At 39.6% G+C, this 20863-nt stretch overlaps 1 protein-coding gene across 50 annotated transcripts in view; it reads left to right on the plus strand.

The window, feature by feature from the left end:
* The window catches only part of R3HDM2 (R3H domain containing 2), a 170046-nt gene that overhangs the window by 116102 nt on the left and 33081 nt on the right, over positions 1-20863 (plus strand). For all 50 annotated transcript variants that reach the window (XM_081594354.1, XM_081594345.1, XM_081594341.1 and 47 more), the window contains 7 exons: positions 8487-8686; positions 15129-15170; positions 17521-17607; positions 18123-18249; positions 19240-19318; positions 19975-20034; positions 20601-20741. In XM_081594354.1, the coding sequence (XP_081450480.1) occupies positions 8522-8686; positions 15129-15170; positions 17521-17607; positions 18123-18249; positions 19240-19318; positions 19975-20034; positions 20601-20741 (701 nt within the window). In that variant the 5' untranslated portion in view covers positions 8487-8521. The remainder of the gene's footprint in view (positions 1-8486; positions 8687-15128; positions 15171-17520; positions 17608-18122; positions 18250-19239; positions 19319-19974; positions 20035-20600; positions 20742-20863) is intronic.

Raw genomic sequence — 20863 nt, forward strand, 5'->3', positions numbered from 1 at the left:
GTGACCCTGCACAGAATGGCTCATGGCTTTATAGAGTTATGCGCGCCCCTTCGCCACAACAAGGCAGTGATCCTTGAAGGGGAAGCCATGCCTAACTCACCCTTTAATGATGCTCAGCCTTTTCCTTACAGTCAGTTCAGTTCAGTCACTCGGTCCTGTCTGATTCTTTGCAACCCCATGAATTGCAGCACGCCAGGCCTCCCTGTCCATCACCAACTCCCGGAGTCTACCCAAACCCATGTCCATTGAGTCGGTGATGCCATCCAGCCATCTCATCCTCTGTCGTCCCCTTCTCCTCCTGCCCCCAATCCTTCCCAGCATCAGGGTCTTTTCCAATGAGGTAACTCTTCACATGAGGTGGCCAAAGTATTAGAGTTTCAGCTTCAACATCAGTTCTTCCAATGAACAACCAGGACTGATCTCCTTAATTTAATCACCTCTTTATAGGCCCTATCTCCAAATACAGTCACATTCTGAAGTACTGGGGTTAGGGGGGTGGATAGGGCTTCAGCATGTGAATTTTAAGAGGACACAATCCAGCCATAATAATACTTCTTTCTACTTACATATCCCATGGACCAGAACCTAGTCACACACTCATTTTTAGCTATAATGAAAGTTAGAATATGTATAACATTTTTACAGTCAGCCACGTGCCCAACTGAAAATCAATAGTTGTATTAAGAAAGAGGTGATTGGATATTGGGGAATGAACAGTAGGCTCTCCTTTGTAGCGGAGACTTAAGGAGTAATGATTCTTAAAGTTTTCCAGTTCCTTCATGTGAAATTAGATTGTTATTACCTTATTTCTCTGGCCAAACTCACATTCAGTTTTAGATTTTGAAAGATTATTTTAAAACTAAATTGTTGGCTTAGGTGCCCTCTCCACCTGATAGGTGGTAACATTGACCTCTGAGTTCATCACAGTGGGCAATACACACTTAGCTGCATGGTGTTCAGGTTTGCAGGAGAAGGCATCTTGAAATGCCATAAGCAGTAGGTAAATTGTGATTTTTTTTGTTTCCTTTCCTAGCATGTCTTGTCTGGGTTTAGTTGGGAGCAGTTTTGCCAGGATGTGGGAAAAGACAGTGTGAACTTTCAAAGTCTTTTCCATTTCTAAAATTCTGTGTTATTTTCTACATAGTGGCATTACTGTGATAAAACTAAAGAAAATGGAAGTAGTAGAGGTGCTCCACTGTTGGAGCACTGCTGCTTTTTGTTTGAAAGAGGAGGAAATATGATTTGTTCTATTTTGCTCAAGGAAATAAAAGAGCATTTTTGGCCAAGAATGTAGAGAAGCCGATAAAACTATAATGAAGCCCAACTGACACTTCAGTCCATTAATCAGAGCACCTGCAGCTCTCATTTTGGGGCAAGTTCAACCATAACAGATACTGAGCAAAGAAAGAGAGTACATGTTCAGAACATTTTAATCTTGTTTCTCTCTTTACTTTGCCTAAGGAATTGCTGTGAACATCAGCCAACTCCTGTGGCCTCCCTTACACACCAGTGAATCTTTTTGCATTTATAGAGTAGAATGGTTTTCTCATGCTTCCCTGACTTGGAGGATTGGCACAGTTGTTGTTGTTGCTTTTATTGGCTTAGTACTAGTGAAACCTATGATATTTGACTTCTGAAATCTTTAAAAGACTTGGTGACTGTCATATAGCTATAGCTTTACATGTTCCGTAAGTACTTTATACTCTATTCCCTCATATTCTGCTTTGTCTCTTTGACGAGAAGGGAGGGTTGGACCTGTATCTCTCATAACTCAGTACAGCCTTCTTTCTTGTCCTTGTCCCAAGGGCAGTTGAACCAATTTTCCTTTTCAGACATACAGTTACTATACTTTTTTGCTTTTTGTCCTTTAGACACTATAGTGGAAAGAACATGGGATTTTGGAATCAAGAAGACCTGGTTTGAATTCTAGCTTCTTTTACAGACTGTATGGCCCTCAACAATGTATTTTATTTATTAAACGATGATATTTTATACCTTGAGAAGATCAAACAAGATATTCTCTATAAACTATAAAAAATTTAAAGTCCTGAGAGGTGACTCAGATTGAGGCAAAAAATAGGAGAGTTTGCAAGCCTCAAAATATGTCCCTCTGAAGGGAGACCTTGGATCTGGGCACTCCTTCCGTCCCATACTTCATGGCCCAGAACACTTTTGAATGTCTACCTTGGGACACCTAGAACTTTGGTTTTGGGATCAGACACAGCTAGGCTAGAATCTTGCCTTTGCCCCCTCATTGTATTAACTTGGGAAAGTTATTTAATTCCTCAGAGCTTTGGTTTCTTCACCTGAAAAATACCCTAACGTTTTGTCAGGATTAAAGTAATGTATAGAAACAGTAATCAGAGTCATAGAAAGAATGTGGACTTTGGTGTCAGCACCATAGGTCTGATTCTGTCATTTAGTAGTAGTGTGACCTTGGGCAAATTCCTTAATTACTCTTGTGGATATGATTTGAAGTGCATAAAGTCACCAGGTTCATAATTATGCTCAATAAACATTAATGGTTTTTCCTTTTGTCCTAACTCCAGTGTCGGAGTGTATGAATAGGCTAAGCCATCATGAGTATCTGGACAGTTTGTTTTGTTTTTAACCTGTCATTTTAAACCTATGAATATTTTGTCCCCACTATCTTGACTCCTAAGGGCATTTTTTTCTCTTTGTGTATATGTGCTTAAATAACATACACTAAAATACACAAATATTAAGCACTCAGTTAATAACTAAGTTTTGACATTTAGACACCCATGTGACCACTACCCCAAACAAAGCAGAATATTTCCATCACTCCTAAAGGATCCCTTATGTCTCTTTTGAATCAGTATTTTACCCCCAAACCTTTCTGATTTAAACCACTGTCGAGTAGTTTTGCCTGTTCTTCAAATTCATGTAAGTGGATTTACATAGTCTATATTTTTAGGGAAAGAGATTTGCTTTCTTCTACCTACCATACAGTTTTGAAATCCATGCATATTTTTGTGTATGTCAGTATACAGCCAGTGGAGTCAGTGGTGATTGAATCAGTTATTTCTTCTCAAGTCTCAAAAAAGAAACAGAATTACCACGATTGATCCACCTTCTAGGGGCTCAGGGATAGGGTCACCTTCCCTAATCATGTGTCCTCAGAGGAAAGCAGATACCAAAAGATACCAATTTTTTAAATTGTTGAATAGTATTCTGTTGTATGAATATACCACAATTTTTTTATTCATTCTCCTGAGCCCCTAGATTTTAAATATTTTTTCAATATGAGTATCAGTTGGGAGTAACTTACTGTTGATGTATAAATTAGAAAAGGATTAGAAAGCTTATAGGGATTTTGCCACAGAGTAAGTCAGAATTTTTAGCCTCTAGTTATTTTCTTCTTTCTTGCATTCTCTCTACCTGGTCATAGATTAAAAGGAAGAAAATTAAATTGCCCTTCTATCTCTGAATATCCTCTATATATTCTTTTTGGCACAATGCCTAGAAGGTTTTTATAGAGTTGATGGAAGGATATATAATCTCTCTGTGCTCTGGAAGGTACTTACCTTGGCAGTCAAAAAATTTATGGGGAATATGCAATATTCTCCCTGAAAAAAATTGCCACATCTTGGCTTCCAATCATCTTCTCCTGTATCATCCTATTTCCTCACTCCCACTCCTTGCCCCTCGCTTCTGACAGTCCCTCTGTGCAGCTTTGAGCCACTGAGTGTCCTCAGGAGACACTCTGCCTTAAAATTGTAATATTTGCCAGGGTGAAATGTACAATGTGCATAAATAGGTTGCAGGGAAGCACACATCTAGGCTCTCTTGGGAGCTTACTGTCTTGCTTTGTTTTAGTCAAGTTATATATGAAATAGTTCCTTTCTTCTTGGAATAAGCCATCCACAGCGGAAATTGCTTCTTTGCCTTTTAACTCTTATCTGCTGACTTTATTTTTGCTCTTTAAAGACCTTTCTTTTCTTCCTTTCTTCCTGCTAATAAATTATCTTGTCCCTTGGCTGCAACTTTTGCTTTGTTTTGGCCCAGAAAAAATTGTTTCCAGGGATCCTTACGCCCCAACAGATAAAGAGAGCCTTCTGCATAGGATTACAGGGCTAGAAGTGACTGTAGTTAAAATTATAGAACAAAAGAGAACCCCGGCAAAGTAATACAGATTTGAGCTCCGTGTATCTTGTGATGGGTCTTAAGTATAGAATTGTAAGTAACACTCTACCTCTCATTACTAGCTTATTCTCTCTGATGCACCCTTCTCCGTGTGTTGGTAGGTTGTTGCAGTCCAGGCATCATCTACACAGAAGACAACCTTCAGCAGAAGAAAACCATTTCTCTAGTGGCCTTTTTTTTTTTTCTTTTTTTAATACAATGGCCTTTCTTTAAAGCCACCCACCCAACAAAGTCCTTTCATGTCTAGCTGGTAATAATTGAGTCACTTGTCCCTTCCCAACCCAGTCACAAAAGAAAACAGAATTACCATGATTAGTCTAGCTAATTAGGATCCACCTCTTAGGACTCAAGGTTAGGATCACCTTTGCTGATCATGTCCTCAGAGGAAGGCAAACACGAAGAGGAAATCTGGGCTAGAGAAGTGTGGGAGAAAGAGATTCGGATAGGCAGCCGGTATAAGGTCTACTGTAGCTTTTCCTCTGCTGCTTCCTCTTTCCTTAGAGGAAGAATTACTTTGTTTTACACACATCTTTAAGAGACCAATAGTCTCAGTGGAAATGGCTGTCAAAATTCTTAAAAGTGGGTGCATTAATCACTGTCTATTTTATGGATGTCTTAATCTAAAGTTCAAAGTTTCCTGTTTCCCAATGAGTGAAGGAAACCATATGACTCCCTACAACTTAAGTTGGAATGTGTGACCATATTCCACAGGTGGCTGTTACGAAAGACTGTTTTTTGTTTTTAGTTGAATTTTTTCATTAGTGCTTTGACTGAATAATAGTGCTTGGACACCATGAAGTTATTAGTCCAGGTGTCCAGACAGTTGAGCCTTTTCTGCCTTAGATGTAAAGAGGAACTGCAAAGTTATTATTCTGATTTGACAATATACCTGTTTGGTAATTGAAGCCCATCCTGGAAAAAGAAACAACTGCTACTTTACATTTTTCCATGCCACTTTCTCCCATTTTTTCAGTTTCATTGAGATTGATACATAGCTCTGTATAAGTTTAAAGTGTACTGCTTAATAATGTCATGTGCATATACTATGAAATGATTACCATAATAAGTTTAGTTAACATCCATTTCCTCATAGACGGTTTCCTTCTTGGCTGATGAAAATGTTTTGCAACTAGACAGAGGTGACAGTTATACAACATTGTGAATATACTAAATCCACTGAATTGTTCACTTCAAAGTGCTTAATTTATGTTGAGTGAATTTTTAAAATTCAATTAAATACAATTCCAGGCCAAAAAAATTTTTTTCTTTTGATGAGACCTTTTAGGAGCTACTCTTCTAGCAACCTTCAAAATATACCATACAGTTAACTATCGTTATCTCTATAGTCATTACATCTCCAGTACTTACATATTTTTTAACTAGAAGTGTGTACCTTTTGACCACCTTCATCCAGTTTTCCCTACTCTCCACCTCTAACCTTTTCTTTCTTGACAGAGTAATCTGTTTAAGGTTATTTAAGCCTGAAAAAGAAAAATATTAAAGATCTATCATGTGGCAAAATTAGTAAACTTAATTTTGTTTGACTCTTAAGACAGATTCAGGGTCAGGATTGAAACAGTTCATAGCTTTCTATAGGGAGAAACTATACAACAGTAAAAGTGAAAGTGAAAATTGCTCACTTGTGCCCGACTCTTTGTGACCCCATGGACTATATACAGTCCATGGAATTCTCAAGGCCAGAATACTGGCGTGGATGGCCTTTCCCTTCTCCAGGGGGTCTTCCCAACCCATGGATGGAACCCAAGTCTCCCACATTTTGGGCAGATTCTTTACCAGCTGAGTCACAAGTTAAGACTATTTATAAAATGGTGAGTTGATCCTGTCCTGGGAGTTTTCTAGAAGAAAGAAAGTTCCTCTCAGGAACTCACACCAAGGAACTCTTCTTTGGGGAGGATGGGGATGATCGCATGAGGTTGTATCTAAGAATTCTTCCAATTCACATCTTTATTGATGTTTCCCAGCTAAGAGATACAGAGAAGGGATGTACTAAGTTTTACTGTCCTTCAGACTGAAGAGAATTGAGGCTTGATTTATCCATGGAGAGAAAAGACAAGTATATGTGTGTATGCAGTTCCCATGTGCAGCCAATGACCATGAGCTCTGTAGGTTATAACTTAAAAAAAATTTTTTTTGGCTGCATTAGGTCTTCGTTGTGGCGCGGCAGCTTATGTTGCAGTGCTCAGGCTTCTCTGGAGTTGTGGCACATGGGCTTCAGAGTACATGGGCTTAGTAGTTGTGGCACATGGGCTCAGGTACCCCATGGCATGTGGGATTTTCGCTCTCTGACCAGGGATTAAACTCACATCCCCTACATTGAAAGGTGGATTCTTAACCACTGCACCACCAGGGAAGTCTTTTTATAGACATCTTCAGACATTGAATCAAGTAAAAAATAAAATATCAGCCATTTTCCTTGTGTAGTCAATATCTTCCAGTGTTTCTCATCTTTAAATTCAACCGTATGACTGATTGTTATGAGTGACTCTGGCCTTATAAACTAAGTCTCCAGGCAGCTGCTCAGGAGCTACCAAAAGGTGAACAAAGCAATAATCTTGTGGACTAATTTATGCCAGGTTGAGGTTACAGATGCTTCTTAAGAACCTTCTGGGTCTTATCCTTGAAACTGATTTGAAGGAGGAAAAAATGTCTGGCATGACAATTTTCTTGAAGCACTTCTGTTTGTTTAGCTTAGTTTCTAGGGTCACATGCCAAGAGACATGACATCTGAGAGGGTTTCCAGTCTTATCTTTTTAAAGAGGGGAAATAATTATTTAGGATTCAAGTACAGTCAGTAATCCACGTAAGGAGAAGCCTCTATTATAAACCATTGTTGGAACTAAGCATGTTTGACTTCAACAGTTGTTGAGAACATGAATCTCTGTATAGAGCATCAGCTTCTTTTTCTGAATATGTGCTGAGATTACTATGTTGACCTCATTACAAGATTTCCCAGGTAGCTATAGCAAGTGACAAGAGCTAGCCACCCCTGCAGTATAAATCTCTGTGTCTTTGGGATGCAGTAAAGTGACTGAATTCAAATAATGAATAGCAAAGCAAAGATTCTCCCTTCCTCCAGGGAGAGACCCAGTCTTCCTGAAGAACAAATGACTATAAACTCTTCTTACCTTTTCAGTTTGCTTAAGATAAAAGAAATAATTTAAAATTCTGTAAACATTGTCTGATTTTGCTGCTTTTTGATGGAGGAGACACTTGAAGTTGTTAACAATGCTGTGGTTTGTGGTAGCTGTAGGGGTTCTCCCTTGGGAAAGAAGAGTGATCTTCTCTGATATTGAATAGAGCTTTATATTTTCCTTCTTTCTGAAGAGTGTCTAGTGAGTTAACTCTGTGATGTGCTCAAGCTGAAAATGTGAGCAAATTTCTGGAGGGAACAAGGGAGGGCAAATAAAATGCCAAGGGGACTTTATACTGCATTGCTTTAGAACTGAATCCTGGTGAATCTCAAAATAATTATGCTGAGGAAAAGAATCCATGTAATGTATGATGTAAAATTCTAGAAAATGGAGACAGAGCTGTAGTGACAGTGGTTGGGTGGGAATATGGAGAGGGGAGGACAGGCTTATAAAGGAACAGAAGGAAACTTTTATAATATGCCCACTATTTTGATTGTGATAATGTTTCACAAATGTATGCATGTTTCATAATTCATCAAATTGTACATTTTTTTTGGCTGTACCACGTGGCTTGCAGGATCTTAATTCCCCACCGGGGATTGAACCTGGGCCCTCAGCAGTAAAAATATGGAGTCCTAATCACCGGACTGCCAGAAAATTCCTGTGGCGATGGTTTAGTCGCTAAATTGTGTCCAGTTGTTAGGACCCCATGGGCTATAGCCTGCCTGGCTCCTCTGTCCATAGGATTCTCCAGGCAAGAATGCTGGAATGGGTTGCCATTTCCTTCTCCAAGTACATTTTAAATATATGAAATTTATGTGAGACCTGCATTTGATCCCTGGGTCGGGAAGATCCCCTGGAGAAGGGAATGGCTACCCACTCTATTATTCTTACCTGAAGAATTCCATGGACAGAAGAGCCTGGCGGGTGCTACAGTCAGTCCATGGGGTCGCAAAGAGTTGGACACGACTGAGCTACTAACACACCACACCCCAAAGTTTAAAAAAAAATGAAATGAAATTAGATAATCTAGGGGCAACATTTATCAAAGAACCCTATACTGGGTTATAGGAAGGCTATTGTAGGCTTCTGTGTGAAATACTAATCTTGTAAGTGTATTAAGTATAGATGCACAACTCCTGTTTAATGCATTTCATGTTTTTTTAGGAGTCCATAGAGGCTACTGTATTCTATTGAAGAAGATGTCTAACAGCAACACTACTCAAGAGACCCTGGAAATAATGAAAGAATCGGAAAAAAAGCTGGTGGAAGAATCTGTAAACAAAAACAAGTTTATATCTAAGACTCCAAGCAAGGAAGAAATTGAGAAAGAGAGTGAAGATACTAGTTTGCGTCAGGAGACACAGGTAAGGATTAGAAGTGCATTCTATGTGCATTCTTTTCAGCAAAACAGAAATGTCCTTATGGGTGGTATTAGGGATTTATAGGAAGCCAGTCACTTACAGACATCTGAATCTCCCTAAAAGCCGAACTTCAGCTCTCAAGAAATATCTCTTCCACTTTTTGTCATAGAGTCCACAATGAAGTTCAAAGAAAACAGAATGAAATCCCTAATCTGTTAGGACCTGAGTAACACTGGTTCTTGATACATTTTGATATTTTTTAATGATCAAAAAATAAACTATATAGTGATATTTGATGTCATAATATGCCTTATAATAAACTTTTAAAATGAGAACTGCCTGGCTTTACACAGTGTTAAATTCATATTCTGGTTGTGTTAAAGCAGTCAGTATTTTCTGGATCAGAAATAGTCTCTGAACTTGCCACTTGGTAAATGTGCATGAGAAGAATTTTATTCTTTGGTTGCCATGTTGTTTTCCATCCAAATTCATACCGCAGTGCAGATATGATGGCAGTAGATTGCCAGCCGAGCTTCTTCCAGGGCTCCTTTTTGGTACCCAGCCAGCCCAGACTCTGAGCCTTCTCTAGCTTACCTGTTCCAGTTCTCTTCCTTGTGGTTACAACTAGTTTCCTCTGTTATCCAAGCCTAAATGGCATAAATCCTTTTCTTCTTGCCCAGGGATGAGACTGGTCTTTATTATATGCCTAGCAGGTAGACTGTTAACTGTAGTTAGTTAGTTTAAACAACAGTAGCAATAACATTTTTGAGGGTCTGGAAACTTGAAGCATGATTTTTCTTGACAACTGGTTCACCTAGGCCTTGTCTTTAAGATTAAGACAGCAACAACATGAAGGGATAAATTAAATTAAAATCAGACAACTCTCTGAAATATTTTGTTCTCCAGGTGCCTGCTTTTTCTACTGTTTTTCCTCTTACAGTTTGCCACATCTCTGTCATGGCTGCTTTTCTTTCCATTATCTTTTGCATGTGAGTTGTCATTCCCTACCCATCCTTCCAGAGTTTGTGGAGACAGTCTGCCGCTGTTGCAGCTCTACTTCTAGTTTCCACTGATACCAATAATGAATTTTAAATCCTCAGGACAGATAAGTGTTGAATATTTAATTATGTGCTGTCATGTTACATGGACGATAATAATTAAATGAACTTTTGGGTCCAAGTTATTCTGTTCTCATGAGACTATTTTAAGTGGTGTTCTGAACTCCTGTTGTGTGTTCTTCTTGAAGATACGCAGAAAAGAAAGGATGACTATAGGTTTTATATGCCTTATGGATGCTTACTTGGTTTAAGAATGTCTTCACCTGTATGTCCAGATAGGTTGTGTGGGAGGCTGGGAAGGGAACCTGCCTCCCCTCAGACTCCTTTTGTGGCTGCTAGTGCAGGTTGAGTTGCTGCTGCCATTTCCTGGAGCTCCTGCTTCTTCTACAAAGTCTTCATTCTTGGCCACCCTTCAGAAGCCTTCTCCCCTCTACCAGTGTTCCTCTTGAGTAACACTAAAAATTTTGCTCTTTCTCTTACCTTCCTCTCCAGTCTTATGTCTCCCCAAGGATCTTACTGATGCTGAGAGTGCCTATTTTAGAGCTGGATAATTCCAAATATTGTTCTGGAATGTTATGAATTGGAGCTGGAAAGTTTGAGGAAAGGGTACTTTCATTACTTGTGCTGTATGAGACATATTCTTGGAATCAGCAATTGGAATTCAGAACATCTTTGGCATGAAAACAGTGCTATGTAAGACAGGTTCTGAGATTCAGTTTAGAATGGGCAAGCCCTGATGTAACAAATACTGAACTCTTAGGTGGGTCCTTTAAAGAACTGAGCCAGGCTTTCTGCCTTTATACTTGTAATCCCCTCTGATTCATTTACCATATTGCTTTAGAAAGATGGCTATGAAATAATGATCTGATTTTGTTAATTCTCTTCAAACTTTCTGTGTCTCTTCATGCCCTAGGCTAAGTCCCAAATTTGTCAGCATGGCATATTGTGACCTAGCCCCCTTGCCTGCTATCCATCCACCTCTGGCATTCTATGCTTCAGCCTAACGGATTCCCTGGTCCCTCTTATAAATTGGAGCTGAAAAGTTTGGAGAAAGCATGCTTTTATACATGCTTTCTCTAACTAGAATGCCCTCCTTGGTATTCTTTCCCTGGCCTTTACCACGTCAGTTTAGTCTCATCATTGTAACTCTAAGGCCCAACACAGTTCCTTGCAGGCACTCATTATTTATGAACATGTGAATTTGTGAATCCCTAGGCCTGGAAAATCCCATGGACAGAGGAGCCTGGTAGGCTGCAGTCCATGGGGTCGCTAGGAGTCTGACACGACTGAGCGACTTCCCTTTCACTTTTCACTTTCATGCATTGGAGAAGGAAATGGCAACCCACTCCAGTGTTCTTGCCTGGAGAATCCCAGGGACGGGGGAGCCTGGTGGGCTGCTGTCTATGGGGTCACATAGAGTCTGACACGACTGAAGCGACTTAGCAGCAGCAGCAGCAGGTCTTAGTTAGAGACTTGGACTCCTGTAGCGCTTCATGAGTACCTCTGTAATGCATTTAATATCCTATATTGTAATTGTCCATTTATCTGTCTTCTTCAGCAGAATTATGAGTTCCTTTTTGACAAAGGTTTCTGTCTTTTGCCTCTGTATCCTCCAGTAGTTAGCATGGTGTCTGATACATACTAGGCTTTCAGTATGTGTTTGACTATTAAATGAAAATTATGCATTCTGAGAAATTCACAGATTTATACATTTTTGTAGAGTTATAAATTGGCATTTATAAAATTAGAAATACCAAGGGAACATTTCATGCAAAGATGGGCACAATAAAGGACAGAAATGGTATGGACCTTACAGAAACCGAAGATATTAAGAAGAGGTGGAAGAATACACAGAACTATACCAAAAAGATCTTCATGACCTAGCTAACCACGATGTTGTCATCACTCACCTAGACCCAGACATCCTGGAATGTGAAGTCAAGTGGGCTTTAGGAATCATCACTACAAACAAAGCTAGTGAAGGTGATGGAATGCCAGTTGAACTATTTCAAATCCTAAAAGATAATGCTGTTAAAGTGGTGCACTCAATATGCCAGCAAATCTGGAAAACTCAGCAGTGGCCGCAGGGCTGGAAAAGGTCAGTTTTCATTCCAGTCACAAAGAAGGGCAATGCCAAAGAATGTTCAAACTACCACACGGTTACACTCATCTCACATGCCAGCAAAGTAATGCTCAAAATTCTCCAAGCCAGGCTTCAACAGTACGTGAACCATGAACTTCCAGATGTTCAAGCTGGATTCAGAAAAGGCAGCAGAACCAGAGATCAAATTGCCAACATCTGATGGATCATCGAAAAAGCAAGAGAGTTCCAGAAAAACATCTACTTCTGCTTTATTGATTATGCTAAAGCCTTTGACTGTGTGGATCACAATAAACTGGGAATTCTTGAAGAGATGGGAATACCAGACCACCTGACCTGCCTCCTGAGAAATCTGTATGCAGGTCAAGAAGCAACGGTTAGAACCAGACATGAAACAACAGACTAGTTCCAAATTGGGAAAAGAATATGTCAAGGCTGTATATTGTCACCTTGCTTATTGAACTTATATGCAGGGTACATCATGCGAAATGACAGGCTAGATGAAGCACAAGCTGGAATCAAGACTGTCAGGAGAAATATCAATAACCTCAGATATGCAGATGGCACCACCCTTATGGCAGAAAGTGAAGAGGAACTAAAGAGCCTCTTAACGAAGGTGAAAGACGAGAGTGAAAAAGCTGGCTTAAAACTTAGCATTCAGAAAACTAAGATCATGGCATCCGATCCCATCACTCCATGGCAAACAGATGGAGATACAATGGAAACAGTGACAGACTTTATCTTCTTGGGCTCCAAAATCACTGCAGATGGTGACTGCAGCCATGAAATTAAAAGACACTTGCTCCTTGGGAGAAAAGCTATGACCAACCTAGACAGCATATTAAAAAGCAGAGACATTACTTTGCCAACAAAGGTCCATCTAGTCAAGGCTATGGTTTTTCCAGTAGTCCTGTATGGATGTGAGAGTTAGATTATAAAGAAAGCTGAGCCAAAGAATTGATGCTTGTGAACTGTGGTGTTGGAGAAGACTCTTGAGAGTCCCTTGGACTGCAAGGAGATCCAACCAGTCGATCCTAAAGGAAATCAGTCCTGAATATTCATTGGAAGGACTGATGCTGAAGCTGAAGCTCCAGTACTTTGACCACCTGATGTGAAGAACTGACTCACTGGAAAAGACCCTGATGCTGGGGAAGATTGAGGGCAGGAGAAGGGGACGACAGAGGATGAGATGGTTGGACAGCATCACCAACGCGATGGACAATGAGTTTGAGCAAGCTCCAGGAGTTGGTGATGGACAGGGAAGCCTGGTATGCTGCAGTCCATGGTGTCGCAAAGAGTCGGATACAACTGAGCAACTGAACTGACTGAAATTAGTATAACTTCTTTGAAGGGCAATTTAGCAATACTTTATAAAATTTTTAAATGGACTGTACAGTATTTGTAGGTATACTCAATGATATAGTCACTGAAGCATTGTTTATACTAACAAACATGAGAAACATCCTAAATGGTACAGTTTGTGTATGGCCACACAGGGAAGCCTGGCGTGCTGCAGTCTATGGTGTCGCAAAGAGTTGGACACGACTGAGCAACTGAACTGACTGACACAAAGGAATACCATGTAGCCACTAAGAAAAATAGTATCTCTTTTGTGGAGGTATATCCTTGAAGAAAAGTTTAAAAGTAAGGTTTAGTACAGTGAGTACAATATCCTTTTTTTTTTTTTTAAGTGTGTGTACACATGTACAATAAACTTATAGATACATAAAAGATCTCTGGAAAGATTATAAGAAATTCAGTACTAGTTGATCCTTTAGGAGGGATCCAGGTAGCTGGGGAACACATGTAAATGGAGACTTACTGTTCTGTTTTGTGCCATGTGTATGTTCTTACTTATTTGAAAAAATAGTGACAAATACTGCTTCATATCCCTGGACTATTCTCTTACTGTAACAGATCTTGCCATTGACCAGATTCACCATCATTTCTTACTCTTTCCATCCACCTTTCCAGTTCTCCATTTTGCATTGTAGCAGTTTTATTTGGTAACTAATGAAGAGAACAAATCAAAGAGAAATCCTCACCTACCCAGAACCATGCTGGTACTCTGCTTCCATCTTGTTTACCCTCCACCCACAAGCCTCAGTTTTCTCCACACCCCAGTGACAGTTCCATTCCAAACATCTTAGAGGCCCTAAGTATCATGCATAAACCCTACCCAACCTCTTCTCCAGAGTCCCCATTTTTACTTCTCAGCTATTCAGAAACCTCATAAATTAATTAGTCATTTTTCCCTTCATCCCACCTCAGGCCCTCATTCATCTTCCTCAGCTTCTATCCTGCTCCTTACTCACTCTCCTTACCTCCCTTTGCTCTGGGTCTTGTCCACCTCTTCCATGCTCCCTTCTTTTTATCCTGTCCCATCTTATATCCCTGACCCAAACAGGCTGTAAGAGCTAACAAGCAGGAGCTTAGCACTGAGAGAATTCTCATATTCCAGGAAGTAGGCAATTGCCAAGAAGAGCCTTCATTCCATTTCTGCAGCTATAGAAACAGGTCTTTTGAGTATCTGAAGTTAGAACTCTCAGTGTATTGTCCTACAAAGATCATATTTTAAGTGATGCTTATTGGAGAAGGAACTGGCAACCCACTCCAGCACTCTTGCCTGGAAAATCCCATGGACGGAGGAGCCTGGAGGGCTACAGTCCATGGGGTCACGAAGAGTTGGACGTGACTGAGCGACTTCACTTTCACTCTTCACTTTCATGCATTGGAGAAGGAAATGGCAACCCACTCCGGTGTTCTTGCCTGGAGAATCCCAGGGACGGCGGAGCCTGGTGGGCTGCCGTCTATGGGGTCGCACAGAGTTGGACACGACTGAAGCGACTTAGCAGCAGCAGCAGCAGCAGTAGGGGCCATGTTTCACATCCATTATAGGCTAAATAGGCTTCTGTTAGCAAAGTTTGGGGAAGAAACACTCATCATGCTATGGTAGTGATATTTCTGGAACCATCCTTATCAGGAGAGGATTCTCTGATTTATTCAAAAGTAATTTTTATCAATCTGTGAACTAGGCCAACCAGTCAGTCTCTTTCTGTTTTTTATCTTCATGATGAGTGATTTGTCTGTAGGTGGCCTGTGGTCCCCTCCATGTCACAGTTGCCAGAGTTGTAGCTTGGGGGACAGCCACAAAAACAGGGTTTCATCATGGTTTGACTGTTAAAGTGGTTTTAAAGTTAGTGCTTTCTCTCTGTAAATTTGTATTGCTTTTAACTTAAGTGTTTATTTCCCCTACCTTTAATATTTTCTAATCCTCTTCTAACAGAGGCGGACATCCAACCATGGTCATGCCAGGAAAAGAGCCAAGGTGAGAGCCCTTCCTCTATAACTTCTAGTGTTATTAGTAGTACATTGTACAAATGGACTTACCACTAATATCTAGTTTTTTAGATTGTAAATATGTAAAGTTTTTTGCCTATACTTTGTACCCTAATTGTGAACATGTGTACACACACACACACACACACACATAATCACAAACATGCATTGCATATATACATATGTCCTGTTGGAATGTCTGGCTTTATTTTTCTCTGTTATCTTTAGTCTATTTCAGTTACCTGAAAGGATACCCAGCCAAAGCCTCCCACAAACAAAGCCTGAGCAGACTGATACTGGTTCTGATGTCATGTCAGTTTCTCTGCTCATTTCTGGCTCTCTTATTTTTCCCCCAACAGTTTTGGGGATTTTTGCCATCAGAATTTTCTGTGAGATAAATCCTCTCTCATTAGTAAAATGGTTCAGCATTTTTGGACGTCCTAAAAATAGAGGCTTTGTTTTGTTTTGGTTTGATTTACCTTTTAGGTTGGTTCAGGGAGGAGGATTTTGTTTTTAATCATTGTATGACAAAATTAGCACATCACAGAATATTTTAAGCAGTGTTATCAGGGAGGACTATAGGTGTTAGTGTGTGATAGCTTTTTAATTTTAATTAGGGAACAGTAAAATATTAAACTTGTCCTGCATCAGGAAGAATTGTCAACAGAAGTAGTAATTAAGGGTGTCCACCCTTTTCCCCTAGTAAAATAATGGTAGAATTTGGAAGTGTCCCAGCCAGTATGTAGCTTGGGTTTGAACAGAAGACTATGATGTATGATAAATTGGTTCTGTGGACTGCCTTCCATGGCCTAATCCACAAGTAATCACTTGACAGTAAAAAGGGTGTTCAAGATTTCCCTGGTGGTCCAGTGGTTAATTCTCTACACTTCCAGTGCAGGAGGTAAAGCTTCGATACCTGGTCAGGGAACTAGAATCCTGTATGCCGCATGGCACACCTCATAAAGGGGAAAAAGAAAGCAAACCAGAGGGTGTTTTCTGCTATTTCACTTCCTCCGAACTATTTGAAATAAGACAGAAAAGTTAAAAAAGTTACTATTATTGTCTCCATTTTACAGAGGAGAAAACTTGGGCTTAATAGAGTTTGAGTGAGATTGACAAAGGACATTTATTAGTAAGTGGCAAAACTAGGCTTAAAGTCAGTTCTTCAGACTTGGAAATTCTTTTCACTGTACTATGCAACCTGAAGCACACATACTGTATTTTGTGCTTTTGTGTTTACTGTAAACTTTTATTTTATTATAAGAACTCTCAATAAATGTTTATAGGTAGATTTTTAATGAGTCACTATAATTTTTGACTTTGGAGATCCCTGGAAGAGCAGTGATTTATAAAATGAATTTCAGATCTTTTGGGGATTCTCCAGGTAGCATAAATAAACCAAGTGGATTAGTTTATTACATTGAACCCCAAGTGTTAGAAAGTTTTCTTTCTGTTTACTTTTTTCTTAGACACTTTTCCCCATTACATTGCCACCTCAGGTTTAGAGTCATTTAGCATTTGTTATCTACTGTATGTTAAACACTATTTATGGTATATATGTTGACATCTTTTATATAATTCTCACAAGAATTTAGGCATTTCTATCCCATTTTCATTGTGAGAAAAAAAAGAGGATCCAGAGAGGTCAAGTAGTTTGCTTAGGGTCTCATATCTCATCGTTTGAACCAGAAGTTGAAGCTAGGACTTCTGGCTCTTAAATCTAGTCTTTCTACTAAGCTTTGCTGCTGTGTATTCTCAGTTAACTTCTGAGTCTAATACTGGAGCACTGAGCTAGAGAGAAGGAAATGGCACCCCACTCCAGTACTCTTGCCTGGAAAATCCTATGGACAGGGGAGCCTGGTAGGCTGCAGTCCATGGGGTCGCTAAGGGTCAGACACGACTGAGCGACTTCACTTTCACTTTTCACTTTCATGCATTGGAGAAGGAAATGGCAACCCACTCCAGTGTTCTTGCCTGGAGAATCCCAGGGACGGGGGAGCCTGGTGGGCTGCCATCTATGGGGTCGCACAGAGTCGGACACGACTAAAGTGACTTAGCAGTAGAGCTAGAGAGAGAAGAGAGCTAAACAAAGTGGCTTGCCTATCATCTATCCAAAAGTAGTTGTTTTGTTGTTATATATCTACTACTGTAAGCAAGAGAATTATCTTTCAAGTGGATCAGGAATGGATGAGAAGGACCTGTTTGAAGAAGAAAAAAAAATCCTCTTTAATGGAAGCAGCAACTAACAGAACCAAAGAGGATGCCCTTTATTCAGTGGAAAGATTTCCAAATGTTCTCCAAGGGAATATGAATGTGTATATATATTTTTTTCTTTTCAGTCTAATTCCAAGCTGAAATTGGTGCGCAGCCTTGCAGTGTGTGAGGAATCCTCTGCTCCATTTGCTGACGGGCCACTAGAAACCCAGGTAGGTCCTTTATAAGAGTAAGTGAAGCTTTTGAGTTTGGCAGTTGTTTGCTGAACAGTGTTGTCACAACCATGGCATCAACATTAGGGTTGGAAATTGGGGTAGAAAAAGCTTCAAAACAAGTTGTTGCAGTAAAGTGGCATGAGTGAGAGCATGAAGTGTAGGTCTTCACACCTGGACCACCCAGGATGATGCAGACAAGGAGATTCCAGGGCTGGATCATGTTTTCCCAACTACACTTTTCCCTCTAGTGGTTAGAACCATTTCCATTCTAATTCTTATGCCAGAAACAGCCAGCATAACTTCAGCTCTCCAAAGAGTAGGCTGTGATTATTGGCAGAAAGGACTTGGCCTCTACCTTATTGGTAGAACAAAAGCTAAAACAATTTAATTAAAATATTCTCTTTTGTAATACAGTGCTGTCACCCTAAGATTTGCCTTTTAGATTTTAAAGGAGCTGCAGGAGAGTTAATTGTTTTCCCCTTTGATTATATTTCTCTTTCCCCTTGTCCAAGGATATAATTCAATTGCACATCAGCTGTCCCTCTGACAAGGAGGAAGAAAAGTCCACAAAGGATGTCTCTGAAAAGGAAGACAAGGACAAAAACAAAGAAAAGATCCCAAGGAGGATGCTATCTAGAGGTGAAGACTTTTCCCCCTTTCTCATCTGTCCTAGGGCCTGGCTCTACAGTGCCCTTTCCTTTCATCTTCCCACTGGCCTTATTGGCCCTACAGTGTCCTGCTGACTTCATCATTGTTTGGGAAGGTGCCTAACTAGGTTACTTTATCCAGCTCAGCCTTAAGGGCTGACAGAGAGCTACTCTGTTAACATTGGGCTACTGATAGAGGGAGGACATTGCAGTCAATTCTGATTTTATTCTTGCTTTTGGAATAAATAGTGATGGATTATCGCTCGTAGCAGATTCAATACCATTTATAGTTTGGTTTGGAGATGCTCAGAGTGATTTTTTTAATAGTTAAATTTGCATGTAATTATTAAGCTCTCTTTGATTTTAAATTCTTGGGGTGGTAGCAAAAAGACATGGTCCATAGAAATGGAGGGAATTCCCTGGCAGGCCAGTTATTAAGACTCAACTTTTTCACTGCCGTGGGCCCAGGTTTGATCCCTGGTCAAGGGACTATGATCTCACAAGCCATGTGGTATAGCCAAAAAAATATATTTTTTTAATGATAATTAATAGGGGAAAGGCAATCATAGTATTAAAATTTTATAAGCAAGTATAAACATATAAATAATCACCATTTGAACATATTTGCTGAGGTTCTGGAAAATTCAGCCCTGTCCAACCTTACCTAGAATTTATTTTCTTTAACTAGAATAAAACCTTTGTTTTGGTCTGGCCATTTGGTAAATACTTACTGATGGCAAGGTGACTATTCAGTGTAATATGAATATAACACTGTGACCCAGATTCCACCTTCTGTCATTATCATGGGAAATTTTGAGAGGCTGGTAAATCAAGATTACTCTCATTTTAAGCTAAAACTCCTGAAGTTTGATTCTACTTTTCCTCTTATGTCTCCTGATCAGATTGTAGGCTTCTGCTTGGGGTTAAATATCATACAAAGCAGTTTCATTTATTTTAAATTTATTTCATTGTGGTGTTCTAGACTCCAGCCAAGAATATACGGACTCCACTGGAATAGACCTACATGAATTTCTTGTAAATACACTGAAAAAGAACCCAAGGTAATAACATGATTTGATGGAAGGGGGAAAGGGGCCAGGATCAGCAGAATACCCAAGAAGACAAGTAGCTTCTCAGAATTTTTCTATTATTGTTAGAATCTGGGATGCCCATTTCCCCTACACCTCCCACCACCATTTCTCTCCAAAGTAGTTTTATATTCTGTGGAGGGATTCAGAATACCCTTATATTGAGATTTCTGCTTTCAGAAGAGTTGAGAAAATTTCCATTCTTCTGTGGAAGAAGAATGCAGACAAAGAAATATAAAAAGAATACAATTAAAAAGCACAGAAGAAAAAAGAATTGATTTGTAACAAAGCTAAATCATACTTGTTTAAAAATTTTGTAAATAACCAGATGGAGTGTAGAATTATGATTAGTATAAGTATAAAGTATGTGTTTGTATGACTATGACTGTCAGCAGAATTACATTTCTGATAAGAGAAACAGAGGACATGATTAGGAGGCTTGGTTGTTTTTTTAAAGTAACATAAGACAGGGTAGCGAGGTTAGCAGCCTTTGCATTTTTGATCCACTCTTGGAGTTTGCATTTATCCTTCCCTTAAGCTTCTATAGTGAGCAGGTTGTGTTTTCAGTCCTTGTTTCAATGTCTATGGGAGGGCTGCCTTTTGTTTTGTTTTAATCTTTTTTTAAACAGGGACAGAATGATGCTGCTAAAATTAGAACAGGAGATTCTGGACTTTATTAATGACAACAAGTAAGTTACTTGAATGAAATACACCTTAGAGGTGGGATGGGGTACTGGAAAGAAATTTAGGTAAAATTTAAGAATATCCCTCTTTTATCTTTCCCTTAAAGTCTGAATTTTGAAGTAATAACTCACTAGGAACCAGGAGAAGTTGGGAAGAAGTAATCACAATGGATCAGAATGTATATGTGTGGAAACCAAATTAAGTTTTTAAGTTATTGCTTAGACTTGAGTTGAAAAATATTTATGTCTTTTCAGCAGCTAGCCCTTTGTCCCATATTTCACTCTTCTTAAGTTTCTCCCATTTTTCTTTGTAGAATATCAATATCATCCAGGTGGGTGAGACCTAGGGCTGCTTTTTGTCTAAGGAGCAGTCTTAATGAAGATAGTGGGTCAGAGGGATCTACACAATACTGTAGATAAAGCTGAGAGAACTTGTTTGGTTACCATTGAGTAAATATCTATCTTCCTTATAATAATGTCTCCTAGGAATTTCTCCACTTTCAACACTTGTAAGAAAAATTACAATTGGCTGTTATTCTTATTTCACTTTTCCCCCCTGGGTTTCCCTGCAGCAACCAGTTCAAGAAATTCCCTCAGATGACCTCATATCACCGGATGCTATTACACCGGGTAGCTGCCTATTTTGGGATGGACCACAATGTAGATCAAACTGGAAAAGCTGTCATCATCAACAAAACCAGTAACACAAGAATGTAAGGGAGGAAACCACAGATTGGGAAGACTTTCCTAGGATAGCTCTGGGGTGGGAGAGGAAGATGCAGGATTTCTCTTTCTGGAGAGGGAACAGTGGAGGGAGTGGGTAGGTTGTATTATC

This window comes from Giraffa tippelskirchi, chromosome 4, assembly GCF_054371585.1.
Source record: "Giraffa tippelskirchi isolate mGirTip1 chromosome 4, T2T-mGirTip1v1.2.pri, whole genome shotgun sequence".
Lineage (NCBI taxonomy): Eukaryota > Metazoa > Chordata > Mammalia > Artiodactyla > Giraffidae > Giraffa > Giraffa tippelskirchi.